The sequence below is a fragment of the Maniola hyperantus genome, chromosome Z, assembly GCF_902806685.2.
Source record: "Maniola hyperantus chromosome Z, iAphHyp1.2, whole genome shotgun sequence".
In the NCBI taxonomy this organism is placed as follows: domain Eukaryota; kingdom Metazoa; phylum Arthropoda; class Insecta; order Lepidoptera; family Nymphalidae; genus Maniola; species Maniola hyperantus.
Genome location: NC_048564.1, coordinates 9,423,659 through 9,439,627, shown reverse-complemented (window position 1 = coordinate 9,439,627; position 15,969 = coordinate 9,423,659). Strand labels below are relative to the sequence as shown.

Here is a 15,969-nt window from a genome sequence, read left to right as displayed (position 1 = left end):
ACGCTCACATGACGCTCAGCTGCTATCAGCGTCAAAATGGCGAAAATCTAGTTGCTTCTAAAACAGGTCAGGGATCGCAGATCCAGCGTACTTGTATGAGTTAATTTTGCTATTTTTTTTAAATAGATATAGCGAGCAAACGAGCAGGCGGGTCACCTGATGTTAAGTGATTACCGCCGCCCATGAACATTTGTAGCACCAGAGGAACCGCCGCGCGCCGATGCGTTGCTGGCCTTTTAGGAATTTGTTGGTCCGCCCCTTGAATAACCCCATGTTATAATCTAGTGGGAACACCGCCGATGGGAGTTGGTTCCACAGTTTGCACGTGCGTGGAAAGAAGGATCTGGCGCAGCGGACGGTCGAAGTGCACCAGACACCCAGGTGGTGAGGGTGGAATTCCTTACGGGGCGCGCGGTGCGGTTGTAGAAAAAAGAGGGTGGAATGAGGTCAAAATGCTCTTCAGAGCACTCCCCATTATACAGGCGATAGAACACGCATAGAGAGCTAACGTCTCTGCGGTGCTCCAGGCTTTCCAACGAGCCGGTTAGTTTGGGATCGTCCACAAGTCGAACAGCCCGCCTTTGGATCCGATCAAATGGAAGGAGTTGGTACTGGGGTGCTCCAGCCCAAAGGTGCGTCTATTATAGGTGCGTATTTGCGTCTAGTTTTCTGACATACCTCTCACTAACTTGTCGACTATTTGTGTACTGCGAATTTATTGAACTCCTCGTCTTTTTGAAAAATAGTGGTGATGCAGTTTCGGTGAGACATTTAGAGATTTTGTAAATACTGAATCCTATAACTTTCGGTTCCATGATGCTGTGCTGATTCAGTGATATAACGATAGTGTCTGCTTCATTGAGTACTATTTGTATTTGTGGATTCATATGGAAGAAATCTGAAAGTAATTGTGATGGGCGATTATTATTTTTAAATTGAATAGGTAAACTAGCTGACTTGCTACGGCTTCTCATGGGTGGTCTTATAATGTCCGTGAAAACAATACTTAAAATCAATTACAAAATCCAGGTCTTTTAACTTATATTAATCAGTACCCTTATTATAAATGCGAAAGTGTGTTTGTTTGTTGGCTTGTCCTTCAATCACGTCGCAACGGTGCAACGGATTGACGTGATTTTTTGCATGGGTATAGATGAAGACCTGGAGAGTGACATAGGCTACTTTTTATCCCGGAAAATCAAAGAGTTCCCACGGGATTTTTAAAAAACCTAATTCCACGCGGACGAAGTCGCGGGCATCAGCTAGTTAAGTATAAAATATAAATAACTACGAGTGGATATGCCCGCGAGTTCGTCCGCGGGGGGTTTAGGTTTTTAATAATCCCGTGGGAACTCTTCGATTTTCCGGGATAAAAAGCCTGTGTCCTTCCCCGGGATGAAAGCTATCGCTGTACCAAATTTCGTCAAAATCGGTTGAACGGATGGGCCTTGAAAGGCTAGCAGACAGATAGACACACTTTCGCATTTATAATAATTAGTATGGATTTACTTACTAACGTGATTTCTGCAACCACCTGCAGATACGCCTTTTTTCCACCGCCCTTGGTGGCTTTTCACTTGCCACTTCTGTTTATCGGCCAACGAAGTTTCTGCTTTACTCGTTTCAATGTCGAGATGTACCATTTCCACTCGAGAAAACATTGACACAAAGTCACTGTAGAGCATCCAGAATCCTTTAGTGGTAGAAGTCAATCGCTCTCGTTCGTGTACCGGTATAGAACTCCACCTGGGTACCACGGAATAAATTATATGTAAATCATAATATAATAGCTACCCACTACCATATTCTTCTGTACGCGTGTTTGTCTCCTAACTCCTCCTAAGCGGCTGGACCGATTTGGATGAAATTTCAATGGGTGAGATGGTTTGAAAACACAGTTGAACTCGATAGGTAACACTGCTGTTTAATGTGGCACTGCTTTTCCGGGCAGGATGACGTCTGCCGGGTCCGCTAGTAGTTTTATAAAATACTAGCTGACACGCCCCGGCTACGCTCGGGTGGAGTTTTGAAAATTGAGGGGGGATTTTTCTCTCCGTAAGAACCATCCTCGTACTTCAAGGAATATTATAAAAAAAGAATTAGCGAAATCGGTTCAGCGGTTCTCGAGATTTACGATGAGCAACACATTTAGTGATTCATTTTTATATTATAGACTAGCAGATACCCTGCGTACGCTAAAAAGAAAGATAAAGAATGTGCCTAATGCATTGTTTTAGTGGCCTAAAACCATCTTCGCATTTTTGCCTTTCTAATGAAACCAGTTTGGGGCACATCGGTTGGATGGTTTTAGTCTATAATGGACACAGATAGAAACATTTTGTTTTTTATGGTTTTTTTTGACCAACAACAACGTTACTAAGTAACTTATCAGCAGATTCCAGATAGATTTACATACTATATTAATTTCAGCGGTTCGGCCCTATATCAACTAATTAGTACATACATTGCGTGGTCTAATATAAAGTGCGTGATATGTGTATCTCCAGGAGCCAAAGGCCTTGTTAGTCGCACTACATATATTGACCCATCTGAGGTATCTATCTGAAAAAGAAAATACTATTAAAGTTCTGTACTAATTTCTACAAATATAATCTCATAATTAATTAACTTAGTGGATGGATTGCGTGAAAGAGGATATGCGTGTAAGAGGATATGTATAATAGCGGGGTAGGTATAATATATCGACGGATGACAGGACTAAGTGGAAGAAGAATACAAATGTTGTGCTGACCCCACATAGCGTGGGATAAGGTCAGGAAGAAGAAGAAGACTAATGATGTCTGTCTGTTTGTTATGGTTTATGCTTTCGCAGCATCGTTCGTCCGATTGTATTGTTGAAATAAGAAATGTTGTTGAGAGTTGTGACTTACGGGAAGGTTTTTAATAGGTAGTAAATAATATTAACGTGCATATTATGTGACGTGAAAGACGCACTCCAACGCATCCCGGACATAAGCTAGTATATTTTTGATAAACCACGACTCTAATTTTTTTTAAAAGAGTATTAGCCATGTTAAATGACTAACGTTCCCCTTTCCTCTCCAACTAAGCGTAAAGCTTGTGCTAGGAGTAGGTACGACAATAGTGCAACGGGTGGGGTTTGAACCGTCGACCTTTCGGTTTTCAGTCCACTCCTGTACCCGTGTATTGAGGCTCTTAAACGCTATTGATGCTATTAAATTAAGCATTTATTTAATTAATATAGGTCGGTCAATAGTGCTAATTCTGTTGTACAAAATCTCTAAATTAAAATGACAGGTTTACTTAAATCTATTGCCATCTTTTTTAACATGGAGCATTCATTATGTGTACAGCAGAGTTAGCCACAATCTATTTATTTATTTATTTATTTACACTTTATTGCACACAACACAAAGTAAACATTGAAAAAACACAATACAGGATCTTAATCTAATAGCTGTAGCATGCAAAGGCGGTCTTATCGCTAAAGCGATCTCTTCCAGAATCTATATCTATCTATCAGATCTATTTTAAAAGCTTACCCTTTCTACGTTATAAAGTCTGTAATTCATTCCTGATTCGATACTTTTAACCGAGTGTGTTACCGCCTGGAATCAATGGATACATTTAGAATAGAATAGAGTAGAATAGAATATGTTTTTTATTCATGTAAACTTTTTACAAGTGCTTATGAATAGTCAGGTAGTTTTAATTTACCACTGGTTTGGAATGCCGTTTTATAAAAGTAGTAAAAAGATAATAACATAAGAAGCATCTGATTGAGATCATTCGAAAATACTTGGAACATAATATAAATAACTAGGTAAATACTTATGTACGTGCGTACCGAAGTGTATTTACTTTGATACTAAGTACCTAAAGAGATATGATGGCTGTTAGATAGGCTAATACGCTGGTAATAGTAGCCCGCCCAGCCAGCTATGGTTAGCAAAAATATAATAGACTCGTACGTACTAACATTAGGTAAGCGATAAGCAGTGACGATGCTGGTGGTTTTCATAATGTTGTGGAGAGAAGCAGCGTCAGTCAGGTCTGCTAGATTCAGCGATTCTGTGATACCGCCAGTAAGATCCGCTAGGCCATCAAGCAGGTTGCCATATTTCAGCGCTTCATACGATCCGTGCATTCTATGGGAAAAAATGTTTTTAACACAGAAACCAAACTTACCCTATCTAGTACCTACGCTAAGTCTCTAGATTACGAGACGTATTCTAGTTCCTACTTTTATAATAATGATATGCGCGTTTGGAACCCTCATAGCTTTAGTTTTAAGTTTAAGTAATTAGTTATCACTGTTATAACATTATCTTACAAATTCCACAATTGACGATCAAACAGTGTACAATGGTACCCAATTTAAATAAATGATAATTTGCGTTTTATCTTAGGTAGTTTATAGGAGAAGTAGCTACGATTTATTTATTCCAGTTCAAGTAAGCCCTTGACTGCAATCTCATCTGATGGTAAGTGTTGATGCAATCCAAGATGGAAGTGGGCTAATTTGGAAAAGATATGAGAGTTTTTATTTAAACCACTTATCACTTTCTACACAGCATCGTACCGGAACGCTAAAACGTCAAGGCGTCTAAGCCCGTGGTAACTAATCACGGGCTTAGACGCCTATTAGACCAGACCAGTGACGATTTAGAAATTATAAATTCTCAAATTCTCACTGCCGGGAATCGTACCCGGCACCTCCCACCCACAGCGCTCAGCACTGCGCCAAGAAGGCCGTCAAACTTGTACGTATATTCTTCAACCTATATAAATAACAATAATCCAAACAGCAATGTAGGTATTATAAAAGAAATACGTATGATATATTTTATGTACGATTTTTTTATTTAACATAGGTACTAACTTTGCATAGGCCTTCTCGAGTAGCGCCGGCCAGAGTTGCTCCGAGTTGCTGCAATGCATAAAAGCTAATTTGCCATGAACTGTTGGTAATCTGTCATCTACTAGTACTTCTACCCACTGCCCACACCACCATAGACGAAATCTGAAAACAGGAATACCTCCGTCAGCTATGATTTAGGATTATGTTTTGTAGTAGGTAAGTAGGCATCAGTCTAAATACCTAAGGTAAGGTACGTTACTGACCTGAAAACACCAGCATAATTCGTGTCTATCCTTTGGTCAGCCGGTACCACTCTGTAGAAAAGTCCTTTGCATAGATACAATACTCCAACGCAAGATAATAGCCATTTGTCCCCTAAAACAAACGATTGGTAACTGTAAAGTTTAAATGTAAAATGGGTTTAATGAGACTGCCGTACCCCTTTTGAGTTAACACGCTACTATCTTAGACTGCATCATGACCTACCACCAGGTGAAATCGCAGTCATAAGGGCTAACTTGTACCGAAATTTAAAAAAAATGGAGTGTAAAATGACCACTTATGTAAACCCATAGATAAATAGACTAATATTGATCTATACTACTATTACTGACTTATATCTACTTATAATAAAACTGTCTCTAAGTGGACGACGATTTCTATACTTATTAGGAGAGAAAAAATTAAAAAATTGCCTGAAAAAGAATCGACTGTTAGGCGGTACGAAGTTCGCCGTGGCAGCTAGTATATTAATATTTTTATCCCGAAAACAATAGAAATGAAATGAAAAAAATGAATTTTTATCTATGTTGAAGTCTCCATAACTCCGTGAACCAATTTTTCAATCCGTTTTCTTTACAAAAGCTGTCTCGTTTGGTAATTGCAAGGGAACCGATGAACATAGCTGCTAAACACTATACCCAGCTAGTAGTTACGTAAAGCAAGATAATATACAATAGACACTTTTGATCTCACTTAAATACATAATGACTTCGCCTTCTGCATTGCTATCATTAATTATATTATTGTAATTTATATTTAATAATAATAAATTATAGACAGTATGAATGAGCTCCATTTTTATACAATATCTCGTCATTAGACTGATATGGCTCCCTCCTCACGGTTTACCTTCTTATGATGATGTAGATGACTGATGGTTTTACCGATAAGATTATGTTTTATATACCCAAAGCTAAATCATAAAATAAAAAATATGGTTAATTTTATGTTGATCTAATTGAAGGAAAGATATTTTACTCTTTGAATCATCATCAGCGTTGAAATAACAACAGTAGGTGGTAAATTGAATTCGCAACGGAGATTCGAAAGGTTGTGCTAAAAGGTTCAGTATGATACAATCGCAGTGCAGTTAATAAATCAAAACCAAACCAAAGTTCGCTGTGCGTAGGTATGACAAATATGGAGATTGGTTAATATGGCTCTTTAGCATTATGTAAATAATAGCCGATAGATGCATTATATTACATAATATAATACCGAACAATCGTAACACACTTTCACTCGAAATATACGCCAGGCATAAATATAACGGAACACTACATCCAAGTTTAGCAAGTAGGTATGGTTAATTAATTGCTAGACTTGGAAGTTAGATGTAGGTGTTCCGTGTTGTAATTACTTCTTTATGTTCTTATGGGATAAAAATAGCCTATGTCCTTCCCCAGGATATAAGCTAAGTATGTACCAAATTTTATCATATCATATCGGTTGAACGGTTGGGCCGTGAAAAGTTAGCAGACAGACAGACAGACAGATGGACAGACAGACAGACAGACACACTTTCGTGTTTATAATATTAGTATGGATTTACTAAAACTAGTTTACGATAAGTATCCAAAGAAAGTGTTGAACTATCAATATTTAATAGCAATTGAATGATTAAATTCATGATCTTTTTGATAAATGGGACGGAAAAGTGTTTCACGCAATATTTTTAATGGAATCTAAGAAATACATAACAATGAACGAATTATCTTAATTGTGTCGTTTTTGTTTAGTGGTCATTTCAGAGTTTCACATTTCGAAAGTGGCAGGAAGCAGGAAGCAGGTATTATCATTCTGTCAACTCACCAAGCCTGCCGGTGACCACGTCGAAAGTGTCATTGCTGTCCTGAATAAACTTCGGATTGGCGTACAATTCCTGTGAACAAAATTACAATGTGTTTTCAATTCTTTCCTATTAGTTTTGGTACATACCTAAACTTCTTTAATACCTAAACGTGCAATTCAATGAGGATTTTATTATCATTCAGAACATTTCACGAGGAAGATTAAGAAGAAGATTTATTTAAAATTTAATATAACACATCACATTCATATTGTAATAAATAGGCTCTCGTCGGAGTTCGGAAAAAACAATATAATTATCAAATTGATGCATAAAATTGACAATGGAGCTATGAATCAGCTTAGTTTAGTAGTTATAACATCTAAGTAAGAAGGATATCAGTATTAACTGAGGTGATATTTGTTATCCAATTTTCAAAAAGTCTGCTTAAATGAAACGTGTAGCTAGAGCTTATGATAACATCTTATAACCAATAAGGATCTAAGTATAATATTTGGTATGCAATTTTCAAAAGACTGCTTATTTCTGGTTTCTTTTTTTGGAAAATTCTGGTTGATCTTCATATTATTTTAAAGCTTATGGTAAAGGTTGTGGATTCCATTCAATCCACAACCTGCATAAATATCGAGAATATACACCCGCGACAAACGTCAATCAATTCGAGAAGGTCAACGACTAAGACCTTGAGTTTGACTACATAAAAATCGAAATCTTTTAGACGGCGCTTGCGCACCTACGTTTGTCCAAGCGTATAAAGAAGTGGAAAGGTATCTCATAGAACACAAAATCTACAAATTGTAGCCTTGCTGCGTTGCTGCGCAAGTGTAGGATGTGGAATAGTTAGGCTATACTATTTCATATCCTAGTAAGTATAGATAGATCAATCCAATCAATCTAGATCAATACCGGGATAGCTGATCGTGATTTGTCTAAAGATAGGTAAGTACGTATTATTCGAAGAAATTAATAAGAGTGCATTATAAAAAGTTAATTTAACAAGTGACAAATTTTAACCATGTGATATTGAGGATTAAGTAAAAAATACACAAGCTTTTATTTGAGCCATGTGTTAACGTATGCGTTAGGACAAATCCAACGACTCTAAATACGGCGGAGTTATGTCGAGAAGTTGAGTTCCTTCGATCTCCTCCCGGCTCAATCATGAGAACTTGGACCTGTTCTAGATCTAGAATACTTGTTAAGACAAATCCAACGAGCCCAAACACGACGGAGTGGTCGAGAAGTTGAGGAGTTCCTATGGGCATGTCCCGGCTTCATCATAAGACCACTTTTATGGTAAGTACCATATTATCGCGCAGTTATCAAAGCTACAAATGCGTTCCCAGCTCAATCGGTTCTAAAATTAAATGATTCACTAATCTAAAATTCATTTGCAAGATTTGACCACATATATCTACTATTACGGAAAGTTAAATAAAAACTTATAAATAATGATAGTAAGTTTACTCGGGCAGTAAGAAATAAGAATGTTAAAGTTTTCATTTATTTTCGTCAGTTATAGCGCTCAACAGAGCAGAATTTAATGTTGAAACGCTTAGTAGCGCTACACGGCTAACGGTATAGCTCCAGTTTTGTTCGCCACACCATGCTCTTTCCTTTTCTATAACGTGTGTGGAATTTGTTATACATTATTCGTATAAAACACTCGAACATGAAGTACACAAACTATTGTTGTATAGAATTACTTATAGAGAAATTGATTATTTTCCTATACATATTTTTTGGCAATCTATAATATTATATATAAAATTCAAAGTCCTGACTGACTGACTGACTTATATATCAACGTACAGACTAAACCACTGGTCTTAGAGACATGAAATTTGGAGAGTGTGTTTTTTGTAAAGGGTAGGTATCCATTAACAAAGGATTTTTTGAATATCCATGAAATTCCACTTACCACTTAGGGCTGGAATTTCGAAAAATCCTTTCCACACAGATACACAAGCTAAACTTATAACACCCATCTTTTTGGGTCGGGGGTTAAAAAGGGGGTTGTCAGTCAGTCTGTAAGTCAGTCAGCTTTTCCATTTATATATACAGACACACAATTTCAAACTCCTGTTTTACCCCTTTAGGGATTGAATTTTCGAAAATCCTTCCATAGTGGATGTCTACGTCATAATAGCTATCTGCACATATCTGCATGCCAAATTTCAGCCCGATCCGTCCATTGGTTTGAACCGTACGTTGATAGATTAGTCCACTAGTCAGTCAGTCAGTCAGTCAGTTTTTCCTAGATTTCCTAGTAGATTTGGATAAAACAAAAATCTCTAAGCATACGCCGTTAAACCACTTTAAAAGTTTTTGTTTATAATTTATTTATGAATAAACATGAAAAGAAAGGTGAAAGTAATCGAGTGGCTACTGACCCACATAAGATGGTAGGTCGTTAACACAATATTATGTTGGTATGTTGGTGGCCATTTTCTCATAGTTTTGGAACCTATCGTAACGACTTTTCGTGCTTGAACATACCAAGTCAATAACAACAATAACATCTCTCTATTTTATAACTTAGGTATTTTAAGTAAAAATGTATTCGTAGTAGCAGGCTTCTAGGACATCCACATTAATGAAGTAATTTATAAAAGCGAAAGTATGTCAAAGTTAAATGCATTTATTCAAAATAGGTACCATTGTACACTTTTTAATCTGTCTGTCTGTCTGTTAGCTTTTCACGGCCAATCCATTTATCCGATTTTGACTAAATTTGATACTGAGATAGCTACCATCCCGGGAAAGGACATTGGCAAATTTTGAGCACAGAAAATCATGGGTTCCTACGGGATTTTTACAAAACCCAAATTTACAAGGATCTTGCATCCTGGAATCGGACGTTGACTATTTTATATTCCGAAAAAACAAAGTATTAAAACGGATAGGTGGTGAACTAAAACTGGTGACAAAAGGGCTGGCTCATTTTTTGCGCAGCGGATCAGCCTGGCTGTCCAGCGCGGAAATGCAGCCAGTATTCTTGGCACCATTCCACGCGGTCATGATTTATATAGTAATTAGATAAGGCTAGCTTTAAGTTTTATTGTATTAAAACGGATTAGGTCGTGGACATCATCTTATAAGTACTTAATTAGTGCATTAGCCAACACATAATATGCGTACATGTTAGTTTTAAGTTTTAACGCTATTGTATGTTTATATATTCTTTATTGCACCACAAAACACAAATGACAGGTTACAAACTTACAAAAAAGAAATCTAAATCAAAAAGGCGGTCTTATCGGAAAACGAACAAAATATGGACAATGGATTGTCGCATAGATCTGGGAGCCCATCGCTATCGCATTATTATCCCGATAAGAAAACCTTGTCAACCCAAAATATTTACTTACTTTAGCCCGTTTCCATTCGAATGTGAAGGGCGGGACTTGATGGTAGAACACAGAAGGCTGCACTGCAGGAAAATCTGGATCTTCCCAGAGCTCCCGACGTTGTAGGCAGCCTGCTTTGATGAGTTCGTAATCCGTCATTCTGAAATTAAACCGAAATTGCTTTTAATTTAAAATAAACCACTTTATTTATTAATACCTTTTATTTCTGTAGGTTTCTTTTTTATATAGGTATATATTTAATTCATATGCTAAGAATGATTTATTAACATATTATTTACCTAATTAAAATATGAAAATCTTGGTATTCAAAGAGAAAAGCTGGTCTCTATTGTGCTGAGTTGAAACAATTGATTGTAGTTTGTACTCAACGAAGGAGAAAACTTGAACTGTGCGCATTGGTGACACATCACGAGCAAAGTTTATTACGATACTAGCTGATGCCCATGACTTCGTCCGCGTGGATTTAGGTTTTAAAAATCCTGTGATAAAAAGTAGCCTATGTCACTATCCAGGTCTTTCACTATACCTACCCATGCAAAAAAATCACGTTGTTCCGAATTATACTGATCGCTATCGATTTGCTGTTACCCGTTGAGGAGTTCATCCTCTATTTCCGAAACTAGTCATCAAATCTTTATCAAACTTACATGGTTCCAACATGACAGTACAACCTTTATAAAAAAAAATTGTGAAAATCGGTTCAGATTTGACGGAGTTATGGAGTAAAATCGATAAAAATTTGATCCCGTATCCCAAAGAATTCCTAATTTTTTTCGGGATAAAAACTATCTTATATTTTAACCCGGAGTATCAAATGTACCAAATACCGTTTAAATCCGTTCGGTAGTTTTCGCGTGATGCAGGCACAGACAGACAGACAATTCCAAAAAAATTTTTGGGGGCTGTATCGATAATAATGTTTCCTCTGATTGAAATTTTCAAAATATATTTAATGTACAGAAATCGTTCAGTTGCAGTTTTATTATAAGTATAGATTGCATAGTATTCAGCATATATTCAGCGAATAGGTGAAATCTAAGAACGTTTTGTTGAAATACGAGTATTTTGTAATTACAACATTGGCACGTGTAAAAATAGGCAATGCTAAATTAAATTATTTATTACTAGTTGACCCGCCCAGGCTTCGCTCGGGTGGGTTTACGTATTTCATAGATAAAATATGAATGTGTTATAGTCATAAATTCATATTAATATAACAAATGGGAATGTCTGCCGTCCATCTGCTAGCCTTTCCCAACCTGTTCCTTTAACCCGGGATCGGGAAGCTACTTTTGATCCCGAAAATCAAAGAGTGTCAACGGTATTTTTAAGAAACAAAGAAAAATGTTTAATCGATGCATTACCGAATGTCCACACGCAGATTTTCAGTGGCCGCCTTTTTTCCCAAACGCCAAACACCATTTTAGAAGCTTTAATCCATGCGGACGAAGTCGCGGGCATCATCTAGTATCTATATATATATATAAAACAAAAGCTGACTGACTGACTAACTGACTAACTAAATGATCTATCAACACACAGCACACACTATTGGACGGATCGGGATGAAATTTGGCATGCAGATAGCTATTATGACGAAGACGTCCGTTAAGCAAGGATTTTTGAAATTCAACCCCTAAGGGGGTAAAATAAGGGTTTGAAATTTGTGTAGTCCACGCGGATGAAGTCGCGGGAATAAGCTAGTTACACTATATTTAAACCTTCCATTTGAAATGTTCTGAATGATAATGATTAAACCAGTATTGAATTGCAATGAGATTTTTAGAATACCAGTTTTTCTTAAATTGAAACTGTAAATAAATAAACCTTTGTACACTTATTATAATATAATATTAGCTTATGCTCGCAATTTCGTCCACGTGGACTACAAAACTGGTCATTATTATCAAGTATTGGATAAAAATATACAATAATGTAGAAAATTTTAGAATATTTCACTCTAGCATTGCGTTCATTTAAAGTTTTAATATAACGACCGACTTTTGAGTATCAATATTTGAGTTCGTTTTAAAGCTGTTTGCGTACTGTTAGCTGTGTAGAGCTGTTTAAAGCTGTGTGCGTAATCTGGGAGTGCTAATAGACAACCATTATAATATAAAACTAAAGGTCCGTAGATAAATTTTTATGTAAGTAGTAAGTAAGTTAGGTACTCGGCAGGAAATATTGCACTTCGAACTTTAGAAAGAGATTTCGGCTTCGTAGAGCGTCGTCTCTGTCACTCATACCTATGTGACTAAAGTTTGATGTATAATATTTCCTGCCGGGCACTGCATCGTCTCTATGTGTGGTAGGTATCTGTGAATGGATGAATATAATACAACAGTTTTTCCTATTTTCATCTCATATTGTTCGTGCTTATTGAGCTTTTAATGAAGGGTCTAAATCAAGTCTTAAATTAGTAACTGGTTTATCTATGAAAACCTGATTGAGTAGAAAGTTGCAAACAAGTCTTTTGTGCCTAGATGTGAAACTTTATATATTTATTTAAACTATTGATAAAATATATGTAATATATGTACCTATTTACCTAACCTATCATAATTCTTTTGTGATCACGATATATTGCAAACTAGCTGACCCTGCGAACTTCGTTCCGCCTATAAACAACTTAACCTCCAATCCGGGTTTATTAGTCTTGGGATGACCCTAATATGAATCAAACGCAGTTCCGATGTCCACAGTCTTATATTCAGGTACACTTGTAACATCCACTTAGTTTATATCTAGCTTAATTAATCACCTAGTACTTATATCTCGCTTAATTACTTTTATCTCGTCCATCTTTTTCTCTCACTGCGTCCGTCCGACGCCGCTACCACTGTCACACCTCCACTCACGGGTGACAGATGGCAGGTTTTCTGTGTTGCCTACAGTCGTCCATCCTGCTCCAGATATGTCCTCATATCTGACCACTCGGCCTTCCAACCGAGGGTAATGCCCTCATACCCATAACTCAATAGGAGCAACATAGAATACCTTAACAGTCCTATATTATAATTAATATGATTAGTATAATAATTCCTCTAACAGATCAAAGCTAACATTGTTAGATTTAACAAGTGCACAAAACAAGTGCCAATGAGACCTACAAAATACTGGTATCAATAATCATTATGTACATTGCAATCAACATCTTTAAGTCTAATTCTTATAAATACACAACAAATCACACTGAGATAAGTAAATAGTAAATACTATAAGTCATTCTGATTTAAGCTTGATATTAAGAAAATTGTATGATCTAGTTATTGTTAGTGATATACGTATACAACCCATTCACAATAGTATAATCAAATATTGAAATCAACACAATTTATGTTAATACTTAATACAAGGAAATTATAGTGAAATCAATAATTTTATTTTTAAATATTATTATGAACTACATATTCTTCAAGTTTGTATTTGTATTTAGTAATACGTGAATAAATATTTGCATGGCAAATGTGGCAATACTAATTATGAGAATTATAAAACATCTTTGGTAATTTGCATTTAAAGCGAATAAAATATAATCAACCTTAAACAAAACAACAACGAGGAAAGAAAAGAAGGATAGTGAATTATCACCAACTTGAATTCTGAGTGCTAAGTACTCTATGATTTTAAACAATGTCACTATCAGTTTTCAATTAAAGTAAGTTTGTTTGCCCTTTCCTTCTTACCACTGTAATGACATGAATTCTAATCCTACATAATGCTCTAATGCAACACAAATTACAATATTTTCACTAGTATATACATTTTAAGAGATATGGTAAGAGTTGTTGGATCCCATTGACCATTACTAACACTTTATACAAAATTAATCACAAAGTTTTACAATATACTAATGAACCTAACTACTTCTGTAGACTTCATAATTTCTTTAAACTTAAAAATAAATTAAAAGAATATCTTATAATCCAATGTTCTCATACAATTGATGAATATTTGATATGAGTTGACCTTGATTATAATGTCTTTGTAGTGTTTCATGCATTACCAATTTGACTATCGTGAATTGACATTTAATTATTCTCAAGTGGTACCTACTGATTGACACCGTTGAAAAAAAAAATAAAAAATATATATATATATATTACAATATAAGTATGTAACGTAAAACAAATAATAAGAAAACAATATGCCAATCTTTAATTGCATATATGTAGTATTATACTAAGCAATATCGGTAAGTATATGAATAATGATTGTAAAATAATTTTGCAGACCAGAAAGGCAGAGATGTCGGCACAGATATTATGTGACCATATTTTGTACTCTACTTGAATAACAATAAAAGATAATTACCTATCAAATTGAGTTATTGAATATTGAACCTATGTCTACGAAGTCAAGATAAATAATATGGTTAAATGTAGTTGTTATTATTAATAAGTACTAAGATCGAAACAAACCACAATGTATTCTAAGGAGACCCCAATAATCATATTATTCCAGAAATTTAAAGAAACATGAATCCACTAATTGATAATGATACACACAGTACAGATCACTATGAGATCTACAATGTGTAAAATGTAATCCTATATTTTCAAATAACTGAGACGACTGCCTCTGACTGTATCTCGATTGTAGCACAACAAATACTATTATTAATATAACAAAATAAGTCACAATGATGTTAGCCAAGGTATTATTGTATTATTATAAACTCGTTACCTGTGATGCCCCATATCATCCTTGCACTAGGGGCAGATGCATGCATAACTGTGTCTACCATAAGCCCCGTAAGTGCGATAGAGAGCGCAACAGACGGCGTTTTGTTGCCCCATTTTATTGTCTCGCAAGCAACGAGTCCTTCATGGCACTATAGACTTAATTGATGTAACATACAATAAAATCTGATTTCTGGAAACTTCCATTCTTGTACATTCTTGAGCGCGTAAGGACGAACGATGCCAGAGACCCTCGTCCTCTTATGATAATATGGTTAACTTGAACACGGTGATTGAGGACAAACAGCACCAAACGCTGCACCAACCCAGCGTCATGCTGAGCCGTGAATTGCCGCATCGGTCACCGTTGCTTGTCTCGTGTCAGTGTGTAACAAATGAATGACAAAGATGTAGGAAATTATTTCGTGATACATTGGTGTACTTATACGCTTTAATAACATATCAGCGATCCATACATTAATACCTAGCGAGTGAAGTAAGCAAGCCTTCGTGCGCGAACTGCTTATATAGTCTATTGGAATAGATGTTACTTGAAATAGTATTTAAGAATTTGCTCTTTACTGTGCTGTTTCCACCAAACATCAACGTAATACAATGAGTGACTGCGAAGATGTACATTAACATGAACCGATATTTAGCATTTACAATCAGCATGTCATTTTAGATCTACTTTAAAGGGTCTATACAACTTCTAGCTACTACGTACCGAATTCAGCAAGACATAATTAATATATCATAACGGAATACGTCAATTATAAGAACTTTAATTTGAATTTAAGTAACCCTTGAACATTAGTGAGTATCTGCTAGAACAGGTAAAGTGATTTCCAACCATGATATCTACTTCTGTACCTCTATTCTGTAGATAAATCTATTATTATTAATAAAAAGGATACACCCTTTCCACTTGCCGACCCCGAATTAGTCTGCTTGTTTTCCATCAAATTAACTAGACTCGCT

General features: G+C 35.9%; 1 protein-coding gene across 3 annotated transcripts in view; it reads right to left on the bottom strand.

Moving 5' to 3' along the window:
- CalpC (calpain C) overlaps positions 1 to 15,969 on the bottom strand; it is a 30,188-nt gene that overhangs the window by 4,301 nt on the left and 9,918 nt on the right. For 2 of the 3 annotated variants that reach the window (XM_034983949.2, XM_069508529.1), the window contains exons 1-10: positions 10,585 to 10,717; positions 10,307 to 10,445; positions 6,938 to 7,007; positions 5,107 to 5,218; positions 4,865 to 5,005; positions 3,962 to 4,130; positions 3,525 to 3,590; positions 2,465 to 2,562; positions 1,514 to 1,746; positions 679 to 898 (exon numbers count right to left, since the gene is read on the bottom strand). In XM_034983949.2, the coding sequence (XP_034839840.1) occupies positions 679 to 898; positions 1,514 to 1,746; positions 2,465 to 2,562; positions 3,525 to 3,590; positions 3,962 to 4,130; positions 4,865 to 5,005; positions 5,107 to 5,218; positions 6,938 to 7,007; positions 10,307 to 10,444 (1,247 nt within the window). In that variant the 5' untranslated portion in view covers position 10,445; positions 10,585 to 10,717. Of the gene's footprint in view, positions 1 to 678; positions 899 to 1,513; positions 1,747 to 2,464; positions 2,563 to 3,524; positions 3,591 to 3,961; positions 4,131 to 4,864; positions 5,006 to 5,106; positions 5,219 to 6,937; positions 7,008 to 10,306; positions 10,446 to 10,584; positions 10,718 to 15,969 lie in introns of those variants that run through there. The other variant, XM_034983948.2, reaches the window with a different exon arrangement.